The sequence below is a fragment of the Chiloscyllium punctatum genome, chromosome 11 (assembly GCF_047496795.1).
Source record: "Chiloscyllium punctatum isolate Juve2018m chromosome 11, sChiPun1.3, whole genome shotgun sequence".
NCBI classification, from domain to species: domain Eukaryota; kingdom Metazoa; phylum Chordata; class Chondrichthyes; order Orectolobiformes; family Hemiscylliidae; genus Chiloscyllium; species Chiloscyllium punctatum.
This window is the reverse complement of record NC_092749.1, coordinates 56,720,476-56,735,013: the sequence shown is the minus strand read 5'-3', so window position 1 is coordinate 56,735,013 and position 14,538 is coordinate 56,720,476. Positions and strand designations below refer to the sequence as shown.

The following is a 14,538-nucleotide window of genomic DNA, read 5'->3' as shown; positions in this document are numbered from 1 at the left end:
GTTCCTGAGCTGTCCTTTCTTGACATCTTCTGCATCTATTCACAATCAATAAAGATGATTGATATTCACTGACTACAGATGGACTATCTTCTAGCAGACTTTACTACAGGTATGTCAGAAGGCCCATCTGCAGGAGACATCCACATCTATGGAAAATAATTGCAAAATCAGATTAAAAGTCTGGAGGAGTTAGTCAGCTTGATCATCAAAGTTTAAAATGAAAGGTTATCTGCACTCCAGTCTAACATAGTAATTCTGTGGTGTGTGAAACAATATATTTGTGATGAAGGTTCAAATAATGGAGTAATATCACTAATGAATGTGTACACTGGTTTGAAGAAGACCATGCTCCCTTGGCCAACTTCAGCAGCCATTGGAAGGAGATATTGCTAGAAAGCGCAGATGAGCCAACTATTAGAACATAGAACATAGAACATAGAACAATACAGCACAGAACAGGCCCTTCGGCCCACGATGTTGTGCCGAACTTCTATCCTAGATTAAGCACCCATCCATGTACCTATCCAAATGCCGCTTAAAGGTCGCCAATGAATCTGACTCTACCACTCCCACGGGCAGCGCATTCCATGCCCCCACCACTCTCTGGGTGAAGAACCCACCCCTGACATCTCCCCTATACCTTCCACCCTTCACCTTAAATTTATGTCCCCTTGTAACACTCTGCCTTAAATTTATGTCCCCTTGTAACACTCTGCCTTAAATTTATGTCCCCTTGTAACACTCTGGTATTATTACACCTTTCCAAAAGCTGCTGAACTAACAGCTCTTTGTCGGTCATTATTTGTGAAATATTTCATGCTCATTTCGTTCCAGGTCTTCCTTATCTTCGGAAACAATGTAGCATAGTTAAAAATGAGTTATGATAAAGCTAACACATTATTCATTGGCAACTCTGTGGACTAACAATTCAAGGTAGATGGAGACTAACGTTGGTTTTTGGGTGACATCCATCAATGGAAATAAACAACATAGAGATCATATTCCTTTAGTTTCTTACTATTTATTAAGTATAATTATCAGCTATACAACTACATAATGTTCTACTATTGATTCAGACCCCAGCTGTACACAGACATTTACAGTTTGGATCCAAGGTTAGACCCTGTCTTTTCCTGCTCTTTGTATTTCTACTGCAATTAGCTTCATGTGGCACATGATGACCTCAGTTGGTATTCACATATGTGTGGTGTACAGACAGTTACTTCTTTATACACATCAGCCAAAGATGAACACATGCATGTTCTCACATCTTCGTATTGGTAATACAGTAATTCGCTTAAATATTTGTAGGATGCTTCAAACATACAAAGTCCAATTCATGTATGTACATAATTCTTTCCTCATTCGCAAAAAGAATTCTAGATATCTCATGTCAGGAGTAACACGATTTAATTATTCAACAATGATACCATGGAAACCAACAGGCTTCCATTATTTTCACAGGGATATTTCCAGAACTGGTATCACTGCACTTCCGATTCATGGCTTGAAATCTATTAAGAAGCTGATAGCTCAGTCGACCAATAACTTGAAAAAGTTACCACCTCTGACCAACTTTGTTGAACTAAGGGAAGCCAGTATGACATACTCGAGCCACTGCTGCGCCTTCGAGAATGAAAATGCTAAGAAGAAAAAGGAGTGAGTGTGTTTGTTCTTTTTCCCATGTTGGTCAATATAAATTTATAAAGGAATGAACGTATATCTGAGAGACTGTAAATAAAACAAAAAAAATGCTGAAAGTATACAGCATATCAGTCAGCAACTGAAAAGACAGGTTACCATATTTCCAAGAATGTGGCTTTTGTCACATGAATACTATGTATTTCCAGCAGTTTTTGTTTTATTTCTGATAATTAGCATTTGCGTTACTTTCCAATATATTATCCAGAGATTTTGCTATGGTAGTGCTATAGGGACTTGAGTTTGAATCACACCACGGAATTCAAAAAAAGTTTGGATCTAAAAGACTAACAATGACCATGAAGCCATTGTCAATTATGGGAAACACCCATCTGCTTCACTTTAGGGAAGGAAACTATCATCCTTACATTGTCTGGCCTACCTTTGATTCCAGACCCACACAATGTGGTTGACTCCCAATTGCCCTCTGGGCAATTAGGGACGGTCAATGAATGCTGGCCCAGTCAGCAACACCCAGATCCTCTTGTGACAACATGGCGGTGAACCCTTCTGTTAATTAAACCAAACACCCAGAAAAGTTCACCTCACCTCATAATCTATTAAAATATGAGTGACAGAGAACTCCAAAATTCCACTATTTAAAGACAATATCATCAATTTATATTTTAACTCTAAAAGAAAACATTTAAAAAAAACTATTCACAACTCTAAGCCTCCCTTTCTCTGAACTGCTTATTATCTGCCTCCAAATCTATAACAATATGCTGTTCCAATAAGACACTTATTAAAATTACATCAACTTAATTTCAAAACCATACAGCGTCTGGCATCTTTGATGGCTATCTTCTTTTGGCTGAAGATCTCTGTGGGTCATCTTTTTTTTACTGTGAGTATGTTTCATATGAAAAGGTACCTTTGAGAGAGTGTTTCCTAATTTCTTGGATCTGTGTTGATGACAGTTGCTCTGTCTGCAATTTTCAAAGGCCTGCATTTTTATATCCCCAGCAGCAGATTGTCTCATTGGTTCAGTGTTGGCAAAACAATAAATTCAAACTCGTTTGGGTTTTAGAATCCCCATAAACCGACATTTACCGTGGCCAATCCTACCGAACCTGCCCATCTTTGGACTGTGGGAGGAAACTGAAGCACCCAAGCAAAATTGGGGAGAACATGCAACCTCCATAGAGACAGTCGACCAAGACTGGAATTAAACCAGGATCCCTGATGCTGTGAGACAGCAATGCCAAACACTGAGCCATGCTGACTGAGTTTGATGCACCTGCTCAGCCACTTCAGAGTGCAGTTATATGTCAACCACATTGCTAGAGATCTGGAGTCACATGTAGAGTCATAAAGTCATAGAGATGTACAGCACAGAAACAGAACCTTTTGTCCAACCCGTCCATGCTGACCAGTTATACCAACACAATCTAGTCCCACCTGCCTCTAAACCCTTCCTATTCATATACTCATCCAAATGCTTCTTAAATGTTGCAATTGTACCAGCCTCGACTACTTCCTCTGGCAGCTCATTCCACACACATACCACCCTCTGCATGAAACAGTTGCCCCTTAGGTCCCTTTTATATCTTTCCCCTCTCACCCTAAACTTATGCCCTCTAGTTCTGGACTCACCCACCCCAGGGAAAAGACTTTGTCTATTTATCCTGTCAATGCCCCTTATAATGTTGTAAACCTATATAAGGTCACCCTCCGATGCTCGAGAAAAATCAGCCCCAGCCTGTACAGCCTCTCTGTATAGCTCAAATCCTCCAATCCTGACAACATCCTTGTAAATCTTTTCTGAACCCTTTCAAGTTTCACAACATCTTTCCGATAGGAAGGAGACTAGAATTGCATGCAATATTCCAACAGTGGCCTAACCAATGTCCAGTACAACCGCAACATGACCTCCCAACTCCTGTACTCAATACTCTGACTGATAAAGGAAATCATACCAAATGCCTCCTTCACTATCCTAGACATGATTTCCCACGCACAAAGCCATGTTGACTATCCCGAATCAATCCTTGCCTTTCCAAGTACATGTACATCCTGTCCCTCAGGATTCCCTCCAACAACTTGCCCACCACCAACATCATGCTCACTGGTTTGTAGTTTCCTGGCTTGTCCTTACCTTCTTTCTTAAACAGTTTCACCACGTTAATCAACCTCCAGTCTTCCAGCACCTCACCTGTGACTATCAATAATACAAATATCTCAGCAAGAGGCCCAGCAATCACTTCTCTAGCATCCCACAGAGTTCCAGGGTACCTTTAACCATTTCAAGACATCCAGCACTTGCTTCTCTGTAATATGGACATTTTGTACGATGTCATCATCTATTTCCCTACAGTCTATATCTTCCATATCCTTTTCCACAGTAAATGCTGATGAAAAATACTCATTTAGTATCTCCCCCCATCTCCTGCGGCTCCACACAAAGGCTGCCTTGCTGATCTTTGAGGGGTCCTATTCTCTCCTTAGTTACCCTTTTGTCCTTAATATATTTGTAAAAACCCTTTCAATTCTCCTTAATTCTATTTGCCATTGCTACCTCATGTCCCCTTTTTGCCCTCCTGATTTCCCTCTTAAGTATACTCCTACTTCCTTTATATTCTTCTAAGGATTCACTCGATCTATCCTGTCTATACCTGACATATGCTTCCTTTTTCTTAACCAAACCCTCAATTTCTTTAGTCATCCAGCATTCTCTATACCGACCAGCCTTTTCTTTCACCCTGACAGGAATATACTTTCTCTGGATTCTCGTTATCTCATTTCTGAAGGCTTCCCATTTTCCAGCCGTCTCTTTACCTGTGAACGTCTGCCCCCAATCAGCTTTTGAAAGTTCTTGCCTAATACCGTAAAAATGGGCCTTTCTTCAATTTAGAATTTAAACTTTTAGTTCTGGTCTATTCTTTTCCATCACTATTTTAATTCTAATAGAATTACAGTCGCTGGCCCCACTGACATCTCAGTCACCTGCCCTGCCTTATTTCCCAAAAATAGGTCAGGTTTTGCACCTTCGATAGTAGGTACATCCACATATTGAATCAGAAAATTTTCTTGTATACTTAACAAATTCCACTCCATCTAAACCCATAACACTATATTTGGAAAGTTAAAATCCCCTACCATAACCACCCCATTATTCTTACAGATAGCTGAGATCTCCTCACAAGTTTATTTCTTAATTTCCCTCTGACTATTGGGGGGTCTATAATGCAATCCTAATAAGGTGATCATCCCTTTCTTATTTCTCAGTACCATCCAAATAACGTCCCTGGATGCATTTCTGGGAATATCCTCTCTCAGTACAGTTGTAATGCTATCCCTTATCAAAAACGCCACTCTCCCTCCTCTCTTGCCTCCCTTTCTATCTTTCCTGTAGCATTTGTATCCTGGAACATTAAGCTGCCAGTCCTGTCCATCCCTGAGCCATGTGTCTGTAATTGTTATGATATCCCAGTCCCATGTTCCTAACCATGCCCTGAGTTCATCTGCCTTCCCTGTTAGGCCCCTTGCATTGAAATAAATGCAGTATAATTTATTAGTCCTACTTTGTTCCTGCCTGCCCTGACTGTTTGACGCACTTCTGTTCTCAATTGTACCCATCTCAGATCGATCTCTTTTTAACTATCTCCCTGGGTCCCACACCCCCACCATGGATACTGAGGCTATTCTCACCTTAACTACCAATCAAGAAGAGCACTTGCCATCTCATTTAGTTTAAATCCTCCCGAGCAGTTCTAGCAAATCTCCCTGGCTGTATGTTAGTCCCCTTCTAATTTAGGTGCAATCCGTCCTTCTTGTATAGATTCACTTCTACCCCAAAAGAGATTCCAATGATCCAAAAATGTGATCCTTCTCCCATACATGAGCCCCTCAGCCATGCATTCATCTGCTCCATCCTCCTATTTGTGCCCTCACTAGCTCGTAGAACCAGGAGTAATCAAGATATTACTACTGTCGATGACCTCCTTTTTAAATTCCTGCCTAACTCTCTGTAATCTCCCTTCAGAATCTCAACCTTTTCCCTTCCTCTGTCTTTGGTTCCAATGTGGACAATAACCTCTTGCTGGCCCCTCTCCCTCTTGAGAACATTCTGCACCCTCTCTGAGACATCCTTGATCCTGGCACCAGGGAAGCAACCCACCATACTGATCTTTCGCTGCTGGCCACAGAAACGTCTGTCCGTACCTCTGACTAGAGAATCCTCTTGAAACCCGACATACCCCTCATTGCATTACAGCCAGTCTCAATACCAGAAACTTGGTTGTTCATGCCACATTCCCCTTTGAATCGATCACCCCCTACATTTTCCAAAACAGCGACCAGACAAAGTCAGGATATAATTCACTGAAGGAGATCAGTGAACCAGATTGCTGCTCACAACAATCCAGTTGTTAAATTATCACTATTATTGAGTCTAGGCTTTCATTCTAGATTTATGTGTTAATTAAATTTAAATTCCCCAAACTGCCATTGTTACATTTGAACGAATAACCCCAGACCATGAATCCAGACATTTATATCACTGACCCAATAATATCACCCTAATGCTATCCATTAATTCCCTAGATGTTGCAGCTTTTGCTTTGAGGCAGTATTAATAGAAAGATGTTTAGAAAGCTAAAATATGAAAAAGGATCCAGTAAAAATCCAAAAATAAAATTTTACAGATGCTGGAAGTCTGAAATAAAAACATAAAATTTTAGAGATACAATGTCCAGCGTGGACTGTTTGGATCGAAGGGTCTGTTTCCTTGCATATGACCTATGATGCTATGTCAAGCTGCCTCTTAGAATGGAAGCAAAGCTATTGCTTCCAGGTTGATGATGACCCTTCAACATGATAAATGAGAAAAAATCGTCAGCATAGATTTCAAAATGCAAGTCCATGCTTCATCAAATTTATCAAATTATTTGAGGAAATGACAGAATGAGTGACCGAAGGTGATATGATAGATGCAATGGAATTAGCTGTTAGATGACAAAGCACCTGCACTCCATGCTAACCTCAAAAAATAACCATCCATAAAAATCCCGTGCTCATTGTGGTGTGGATTTACTCTCTCTCAATATCAATTTGAATCTGGCACCAAGTTAAGACGGTCACTAGGTGTTCGATAGCGATGTTACAATGAAGTAGGTTGAGAAATCTCATTGAAACATTTTGACCACCAGCAAACTAACAATAAAATGCTCTGATTTCTTCTTTCACATTTATTTAAAATTTTACAGATAGCAAAACAAATGATTGGGCCATATGTGTGGAAAAGACTCAAACATTATAAGTGTTGTGAAATCATTAAAATGTGATTATTTTAATGAGGAAATACAAATCTATTTTCTTTCATGGATACTGAGGCTGTTCTCACCTTAACTACCAATCAAGAAGAGCACTTGCCATCTCATTCAACAAATTCTTTCAAACGATTTTACAGTGAGAATAGCAGTGTAAATATTTGAACTATTTAAAGCTAATGCGATTCATAACTGAAGTCCGAGCATGCAAAGTCAGAGGACAGTTTTTAGAATGGACAGAAAACTGTTCACAAAACAGGTTCTAAATGTAGTTATTCAGATCGGCAAAGTGGTGGAAGTGAGGTTCCCCAAAATCGTTGCTCACTATCATTCACTATTTCCATAAACAACTTGGACTTTGGAGTTGGAAATACAATTTTAAAGATTGTAAAAGACACTAGAGATCAGAAGTTCATAGAAGGTGAAGAGTTATAGTTAATATTGTGATAGTGTGACAATATACAAAAACATGTCACTCAACTTGCAGAAGAAGTGGGTAATTAGTAAACGAATTGAAATATACCTACATTTGAGGTCTTGATTTATTTTAGCAAGTTTAAAGATGTCACACATGCCTTGAAAATTAAAGTTACAATATGAAGCTATGTAATATAGAGGTATTAATACACAAATCACTAAAAAGTGACAACAGAGATTAATAAAGACTATTTAAAAAAGAAAAGAAAATGACTACTAATGTTTCTTTATACAGTGATAGAATTGAAAAGCTGAGATTGAAACCTTGAGGTAAAGTAGTGTATATAGTTCCAGTTTTCATGTTGTGAATGGATGTAGAGACACTGCAAAGGATGAAGAAAAGATTTATGAAAATTGTATCTGAATTGAGAATCACAGAGTCATACGGCATGGAAACAGACACTTCAGCCCAACCAGTCCATGCCAAACATAATCCCAAACTAAACTAGTCCCACCTCTCTGCTCCTTGCCCATGTCCTTCCAAACCTTTCCTATTTAGGTATCTATCCAAATGTCTTAAACATTGTAATTGTCCCCACATCCAACACTTCCTCAGGAAGTTCATTCCACACAGGAACCACCCTCTGTGTAAAAAGTTTGCCCCTCATGTCTTTTTTAAATCTCTCTCCTCTCAACTTAAAAATGTGTCTAGTCTTAAAATCCCCTTTACTAGAGAAATGAGAACTGCCATTAACTTGATCTATACCCCTCATTATTTTATAAACTTCTATAACGTCACCTCTCAACCTCCTATGCTATAGTGAAAGAAGTTCCAGCCCATCCAAGCTTTCTTTATAACTCAACCCTTCCATACCCATCAACATCCTGATAAATCTCTTCTGAATCCTCACCCGCTTAATAATATCTTTCCTATTACTTGGTGACCAAAACTGGGCACAGTATTCCAAAAGAGATCTCATCAATGTCCTGTACAACCTCAACGTGACTTCCCAACTCCTATACTCAAGAGGTTATACCTTTCACTATAGATTGAACAAGAAAAGAAAATGAAAAAGAGTGAACTGATAAATGTCTTTAGGATTAAGAAAAAGTTTCATCATATCAATATTGAAGAGATTCTTACCCCTTGTGGTAAGGCTAAAACTCAGTACTACAATAAGATGATAGTCATAAATCAAACATAAACTCAGGAGTATCTCTTTTCCCATTTAACGTGTACAATATGAAACCCACTATCAAAATAGATAGCTGAAGTGAAAACGGTCATAGTATTTAAGGAGATAATAGATAAACACATGAGGAATAAAGAAATAAAAGGGTATGCTTATAGAGAAGGATGAAAAGGATGTGAAGAGGCTCATCAGCAATATAAACATCAGCTTGAACTGGAAAAACCTGCTTGTGTTCAGCACATAATTTTATGTCAGGCAGACAGTGTCAATAATTGCTCCTTTGATGTTGAGCTTTGCCTCAGCTTAACTCAGCATTTCTCCACAATGGCAAAACTAAGATCAGAACACATCTTCAAAGAAATATGAGGATGCAAATTCTAATTGGCAAAACACACTTGCACTTCATTTCCTTGCTCATTACAAACTCTGAGTGAAAATAACTAGCTAATGTGAGTTCAGTATTTATGTGTAAACTTCACTGATCAAAACTTCTACTGTGTGAGGTCATGTTAAACCAATTTCTAATGAAAGATTGGTTTAGAATTTAATGCTTGACCCCAGTTTAATTTAGGAGAAAGTGAGGACTGCAGATGCTGGAGATCAGAGCTGAAACTGTGTTGCTGGAAAAGCGCAGCAGGTCAGGCAGCATCCAAGGAGCAGGAGAATCGACATTTCGGGCATGAGCCCTTCTTCAGGAATGAGGAAAGTGTTCCAAGCAGGCTAAGACAAAAGGGAGGGAGGAGGGACTTGAGGGAGGAACGTTGGAAATGCAATAGATGGAAGGAGTTTAAAGTGAGGGTGATAAGGTGAGGGTGATAGGCCGGAGTGGGGGTGGGGGCCATAGCAACACAACGGCTGGAGGAAGAGCACCTCATCTTCCGCCTAGGAACCCTCCAACCACAAGGGATGAACTCAAATTTCTCCAGTTTCCTCATTTTTCCTTCCCCCACCTTGTCTCAGTCCCAACCCTCGAACTCAGCACCACCTTCCTAACCTTCAATCTTCTTCCTGACCTCTCCGGCCCCACCCCCACTCCGGCCTATCACCCTCACCTTATCACCCTCACCTTAACCTTTTTCCACCTATTGCATTTCCAACGCCCCTCCCCCAAGTCCCTCCTCCCTACCTTTTACCTTAGCCTGCTTGGCACACTTTCCTCATTCCTGAAGAAGGGCTCATGCCCGAAACGTCGATTCTCCTGTTCCTTGGATGCTGCCTGACCTGCTGCACTTTTCCAGCAACACATTTTCAGCCCAGTTTAATTTAGTTGTCTTTGTTTCAGTCAGGTCTGTTTCTCTGGGAGAGGTACCACATCTGCAAGGTGTTTTTTGTTAATTCACTCATGGGATGTGACATGGTGGCTTGACCAGCATTTATTTTCTGTCCCTAGTGAAGTGAATTGGTACAACTTCAAACTACTTCGAAGGAAATGAACTACCACCTGGTCAGAAGATGTCACTTTTTTTCCTACAAAATTTATCGAAATCTCCTTGATTAACTTGAGATAGAGTCATAGAGATGTACAGCATGGAAACAGACCCTTCAGTCCAACCCTTCCTGATATCCCAAGCCAATCTAATCACACCTGCCAGCACCCAGCCCATATCCCTCCAAACCCTTCCTATTCATATATCCATCCAAATGTCTTTTAAATGTTGCAATTGTACCAGCCTCCACCACTTCCTCAGGCAGCTTATTCCATACAAGTACCACCCTCTGAGTGAAAAAGTTGCCCCGTAGGTCTCTTTTATATCTTCCCCCTTTTACCCTAAACCTATGCCCTCGAGTTCTGGACTCCCCAATTCCAGGGAAAAGACTTTGTCTATTTATCCTATCCATGCCCCTCAAGATTTTGTAAACCTCGAAAAGGTCACCCTTCAGTCTCCGATACTCCATGCAGGATCATTGTAATACAATTGTCTAATTAATGCAACTGAATATCCATTTTAGTTTACTCAACTTACACCTGAATCATTCTCATCAGTATGGAAGGGAGAAGTCAAAATCAAACGTGATTTGGGCAGATACATGAATAGGAAGGGCTTAGAGGGATATGGGCCAAATGCAGTCAAATAGGACAAGTTCAGTTTAGCAAACTGGTTGGCATGGACAAGTTGGGCCGAAAGGTCTGTTTCCATGCTGTACCTCTCTATGAATCTATGAGAGAATTCTCCCTTGACCCCGGTTTTTCCCTCCTCTATCCTTTTCCCTGTCATGATTATTGTGGCCTTTTCTTTCCCCACTAGGCAAATGTTAATAACTAATGCATGAGATCTGGACCTTCAGCGGATTTCCCTTTGTTCCAGTCAACCTCCCCCTGCTACCCACTGGGTAAAAGGATTCTCTGCTCTGGAACAAAAACAGCAATTGCTGGAGTAACTCAGCAGGTCTGGCAGCATCTGTTGGAAGAAATCAGAGTAAACACTTCCAGTCGAGTAACCCTTCATCAAAACTCTAGTTCTGTTCTAATGAAGAGTCACCAGACTCAAAACATGAATTCTGCTTTCTGCTCAGAGAAAGCACTGGAATGGCTCCCAGGTCATTCAAATGCTGCAGCCTTATTTAAAATGAATGGTGTATTCCAGGATTCAGATGTCCTGTTGGATCCAGGGACTCACTAGAGTGCATTTATGGAGAAATAAAAATAATGGTGTTTTAATAATTTTTTTTGTCATGCTTTATACAAAATTTACTCTTATTAAACAACTGAGGTTTAAATGTTGGTTAGATGAAGTTCCAGGCATTTTCTTTTCTAGTCAAGAGTGTTATTCCAACTCACATAGCACAAGATTTCTAATATAATGATCACCCCCCCCCCCCCCCCCCCCCCCCCCCCGTGATCAGTTCTTATCCATTTCTCCCCTCATTAACATGTAGCCATCACTTTTTCCCTCGTTACACTTGATCCTAGGGATTCTCACTAGACCCTATTAGATGATAACAATTATGCCCGAAATGTTCCTGACACTTTATGAACCCTAAAAATTTGCAATTCTTTTTCTTCCAGATTTCTGTGGTCTCCAGTATGTAACAGGTTCTATGGCAAGAATTATGTTTTCAGCAACACAAGCTCTGAAGCTGAATGGGAGATTGGATCCACGCATTCAAAAAAATCTATGGAGATGAACTCTGCTTTACCACAACAATATGGTTTCCTTGAAAGTGAGGCATGGTTTGACTCGAATGAAGACGAACCATTTTTTGATTATGGGTTGTGCTCCAATATAGTAGATGTGATCTGTAACCCAAAAGCAGATGACTTCAATCCATGTGAAGATATTGTGGGTAAAGATATTCTACGAGTTATAATTTGGCTAATGAATATTCTTGCTATTATAGGGAATGTTGTTGTTCTCATAGTCTTATTAACCAGTAGATATAAACTTACCGTCCCTCGGTTTCTTATGTGCAATCTTGCTTTTTCTGACTTTTGTATGGGCCTTTACTTGTTGCTTATTGCTTCTGTAGATATCCAAACAAAAGGCCAGTATTATAACTATGCTATAGATTGGCAGACTGGTGCTGGTTGTGCATCTGCTGGATTCTTCACTGTTTTTGCCAGCGAGTTATCAGTGTACACACTTACCACAATCACACTGGAAAGGTGGCATACAATTACTTATGCCATGCAGCTGGATAAAAAACTCCATCTGAGGCATGCCATTGTTATCATGTGTGGTGGTTGGGCATTTTCTTTCATTGTTGCAATTCTGCCTCTTTTAGGGATCAGTAACTACAAGAAGGTTAGCATCTGCCTTCCTATGGACATAAACTCACCAGTGTCTCAGGCTTATATCATTTTCATTTTGCTACTGAATGTGATTGCATTTTTGATCATTTGTCTCTGCTATATTAAAATCTACCTAACAGTTAGAAACCCCAACTTTATCTCTACAAATGGTGATACAAAAATTGCTAAGCGAATGGCTGTGCTAATCTTCACTGATTTCATTTGCATGTCACCAATATCTTTCTTTGCTATTTCTGCAGCATTGAAGGTTCCTTTCATCACCGTGTCTAGTTCCAAGATACTTCTGGTTTTGTTTTACCCAATAAATTCTTGTGCCAATCCCTTTCTGTATGCATTTTTTACAAAGACCTTTCGTCGAGATTTCTACATTCTTTTGAGCAGGTTTGGTTACTGTGAAATGAAAGCACAGCTTTACAGGACAGAAACTACATCGTCAATTCAAAATTCCAATGTGAGAAATGGTGCTTTGGCCTCGGCATCACAGGTTGGCCAAGGTACGGTATACACAGAGCTTCTCGTAGCTACTAATCGGCAACAGTGTCGAGCTCACAACCTCAATTCTGAAGAGTCCCACCAAACACTTACAGGAATCTATGCTGTTAACTGATAGTGTATAAACTTTCCTGAAGTAAATTTGTTTTGTTAATCTTGAAGAAAGTAACTTTTTCCTGGAGAATGCCTGACATCTTCTTGTTAAATTACTGAGAACTTGAAATCTATTGTCAAATATACCAGGATCAAACTTCAGATTCTGGCAAACTTTGCAACTGAGCAGTCAACTCTAATTTATGATTGATCTTACGGAGTATGAATCAGTGTTTATACAACATGGGATTAGCATAACCTAATTGCAGGCAGCAAATAGATGATGCAAGTAATTTGCAAAGACCCATTTTGTGCAAGAAATGATTAATGTCATATCATAAATATACTTGATTTGCATTGTCCAGATAAAACTTGCTTTAAGTTAACCAGAATTTACTGCTATTTATGCAATTTACTGTAATATGGTAACGTTATTGTACTCTGGATTTGGTGTATTTGATAGAGAAAATTTGCTCCTGATTGCAAGCCATACGTTATGATTCCAAGAGCTTGGATGTTTAAAACATGCGCAACAGTAAAATCTGTTGCCGTGGCCTCATTTCTTTGTAAAACAAAGCTCTCAAGTGACTAGCTAATGTTGAATGCTGAATTAATGATTCATGCCATACTCTGAAGTGGATAATCGTGCTTATTCATAAACGTGGTCATTGTCATGTTTTATTGTAAAAGTCTCAGTGTCAGAATATTTCTGTTACTAATATATTAAATGTGCTATAATTGGTATTAGGCGAGGGAAGAAAAGAACAAAGACTCTTGCTCCTCACTCCAGTATAGCAAGATCTAGGTGGTAAGAGTGAAATGAGGAAGAGTGTGAGTGAAATTCAAAGTCAGGTTTAGATTTTGTTTCAATTATAACAATCTCACCCCCCCATCCCTCCCAATTGCCCATCTACCATTACCAGTGCCACACAAACACACACACACTCTGCCAAAGTTAAATATTAATGACAAGTCCAAAGGGAAAAAGTAGATGAAAAACAACGTGTTATCAGCACTTTTTTTTTACTGTCTATTAAGATTTATTTTCTGTGCATTGTCCAAATATGGAGGATTATTAACTGTTGAAAAGATTGGAATGTTTCTAATTACTCAAGTGATTTTGATATCTGTGGTGATAATAAAGAATCATATTGTTTTTGAACACCTTCATTGTCATATATTATGTGCAATCAGTTTATTAGCATCTTCACAAGTGCATTTACAAAAGTGTTCAGTGGACATGCAGAAGCTTTTGAGTTTCCAATCACCCCATCTGTTTTATAATGCTGCACACATTAAAATGTGGAATCTCAGATTTGATTGTCTAGGATACAAAAGTTCTTTAATTGAGTTGTACACCATTCTATTCCTCTCAAGGTCATTAAGAGACAGTTAAACCCTAATGTGTTGCACCTCAGCCCTTTATTATTACTTGTTAATATTTCTAGCGAACAATGTGAAACTCATTATTAAGGATGCCATGTTACACTTTATGAATAATTCAATCCTGTTACTGTGTTGCAATCCCAGCATATCACACAGTTATCTAATATAACTGATGTTCTCTTAGTGCTGCAAAATTCCTTAATTCTCTCAACTTTGCTTTCCTACTGAAATCCTT

General features: G+C 39.4%; 1 protein-coding gene across 9 annotated transcripts in view; it reads left to right on the top strand.

Moving 5' to 3' along the window:
* Positions 1 to 14,079, top strand: part of LOC140483016 (lutropin-choriogonadotropic hormone receptor-like) — a 240,622-nt gene extending 226,543 nt beyond the window's left edge. For 7 of the 9 annotated variants that reach the window (XM_072580853.1, XM_072580854.1, XM_072580858.1 and 4 more), the window contains 2 exons: positions 1,465 to 1,659; positions 11,589 to 14,079. In XM_072580853.1, the coding sequence (XP_072436954.1) occupies positions 1,465 to 1,659; positions 11,589 to 12,939 (1,546 nt within the window). In that variant the 3' untranslated portion in view covers positions 12,940 to 14,079. The remainder of the gene's footprint in view (positions 1 to 1,464; positions 1,660 to 11,588) is intronic. The other 2 variants (XM_072580860.1, XM_072580856.1) reach the window with 1 other exon arrangement.
* The last annotated feature ends 459 nt before the right edge of the window (positions 14,080 to 14,538 follow it).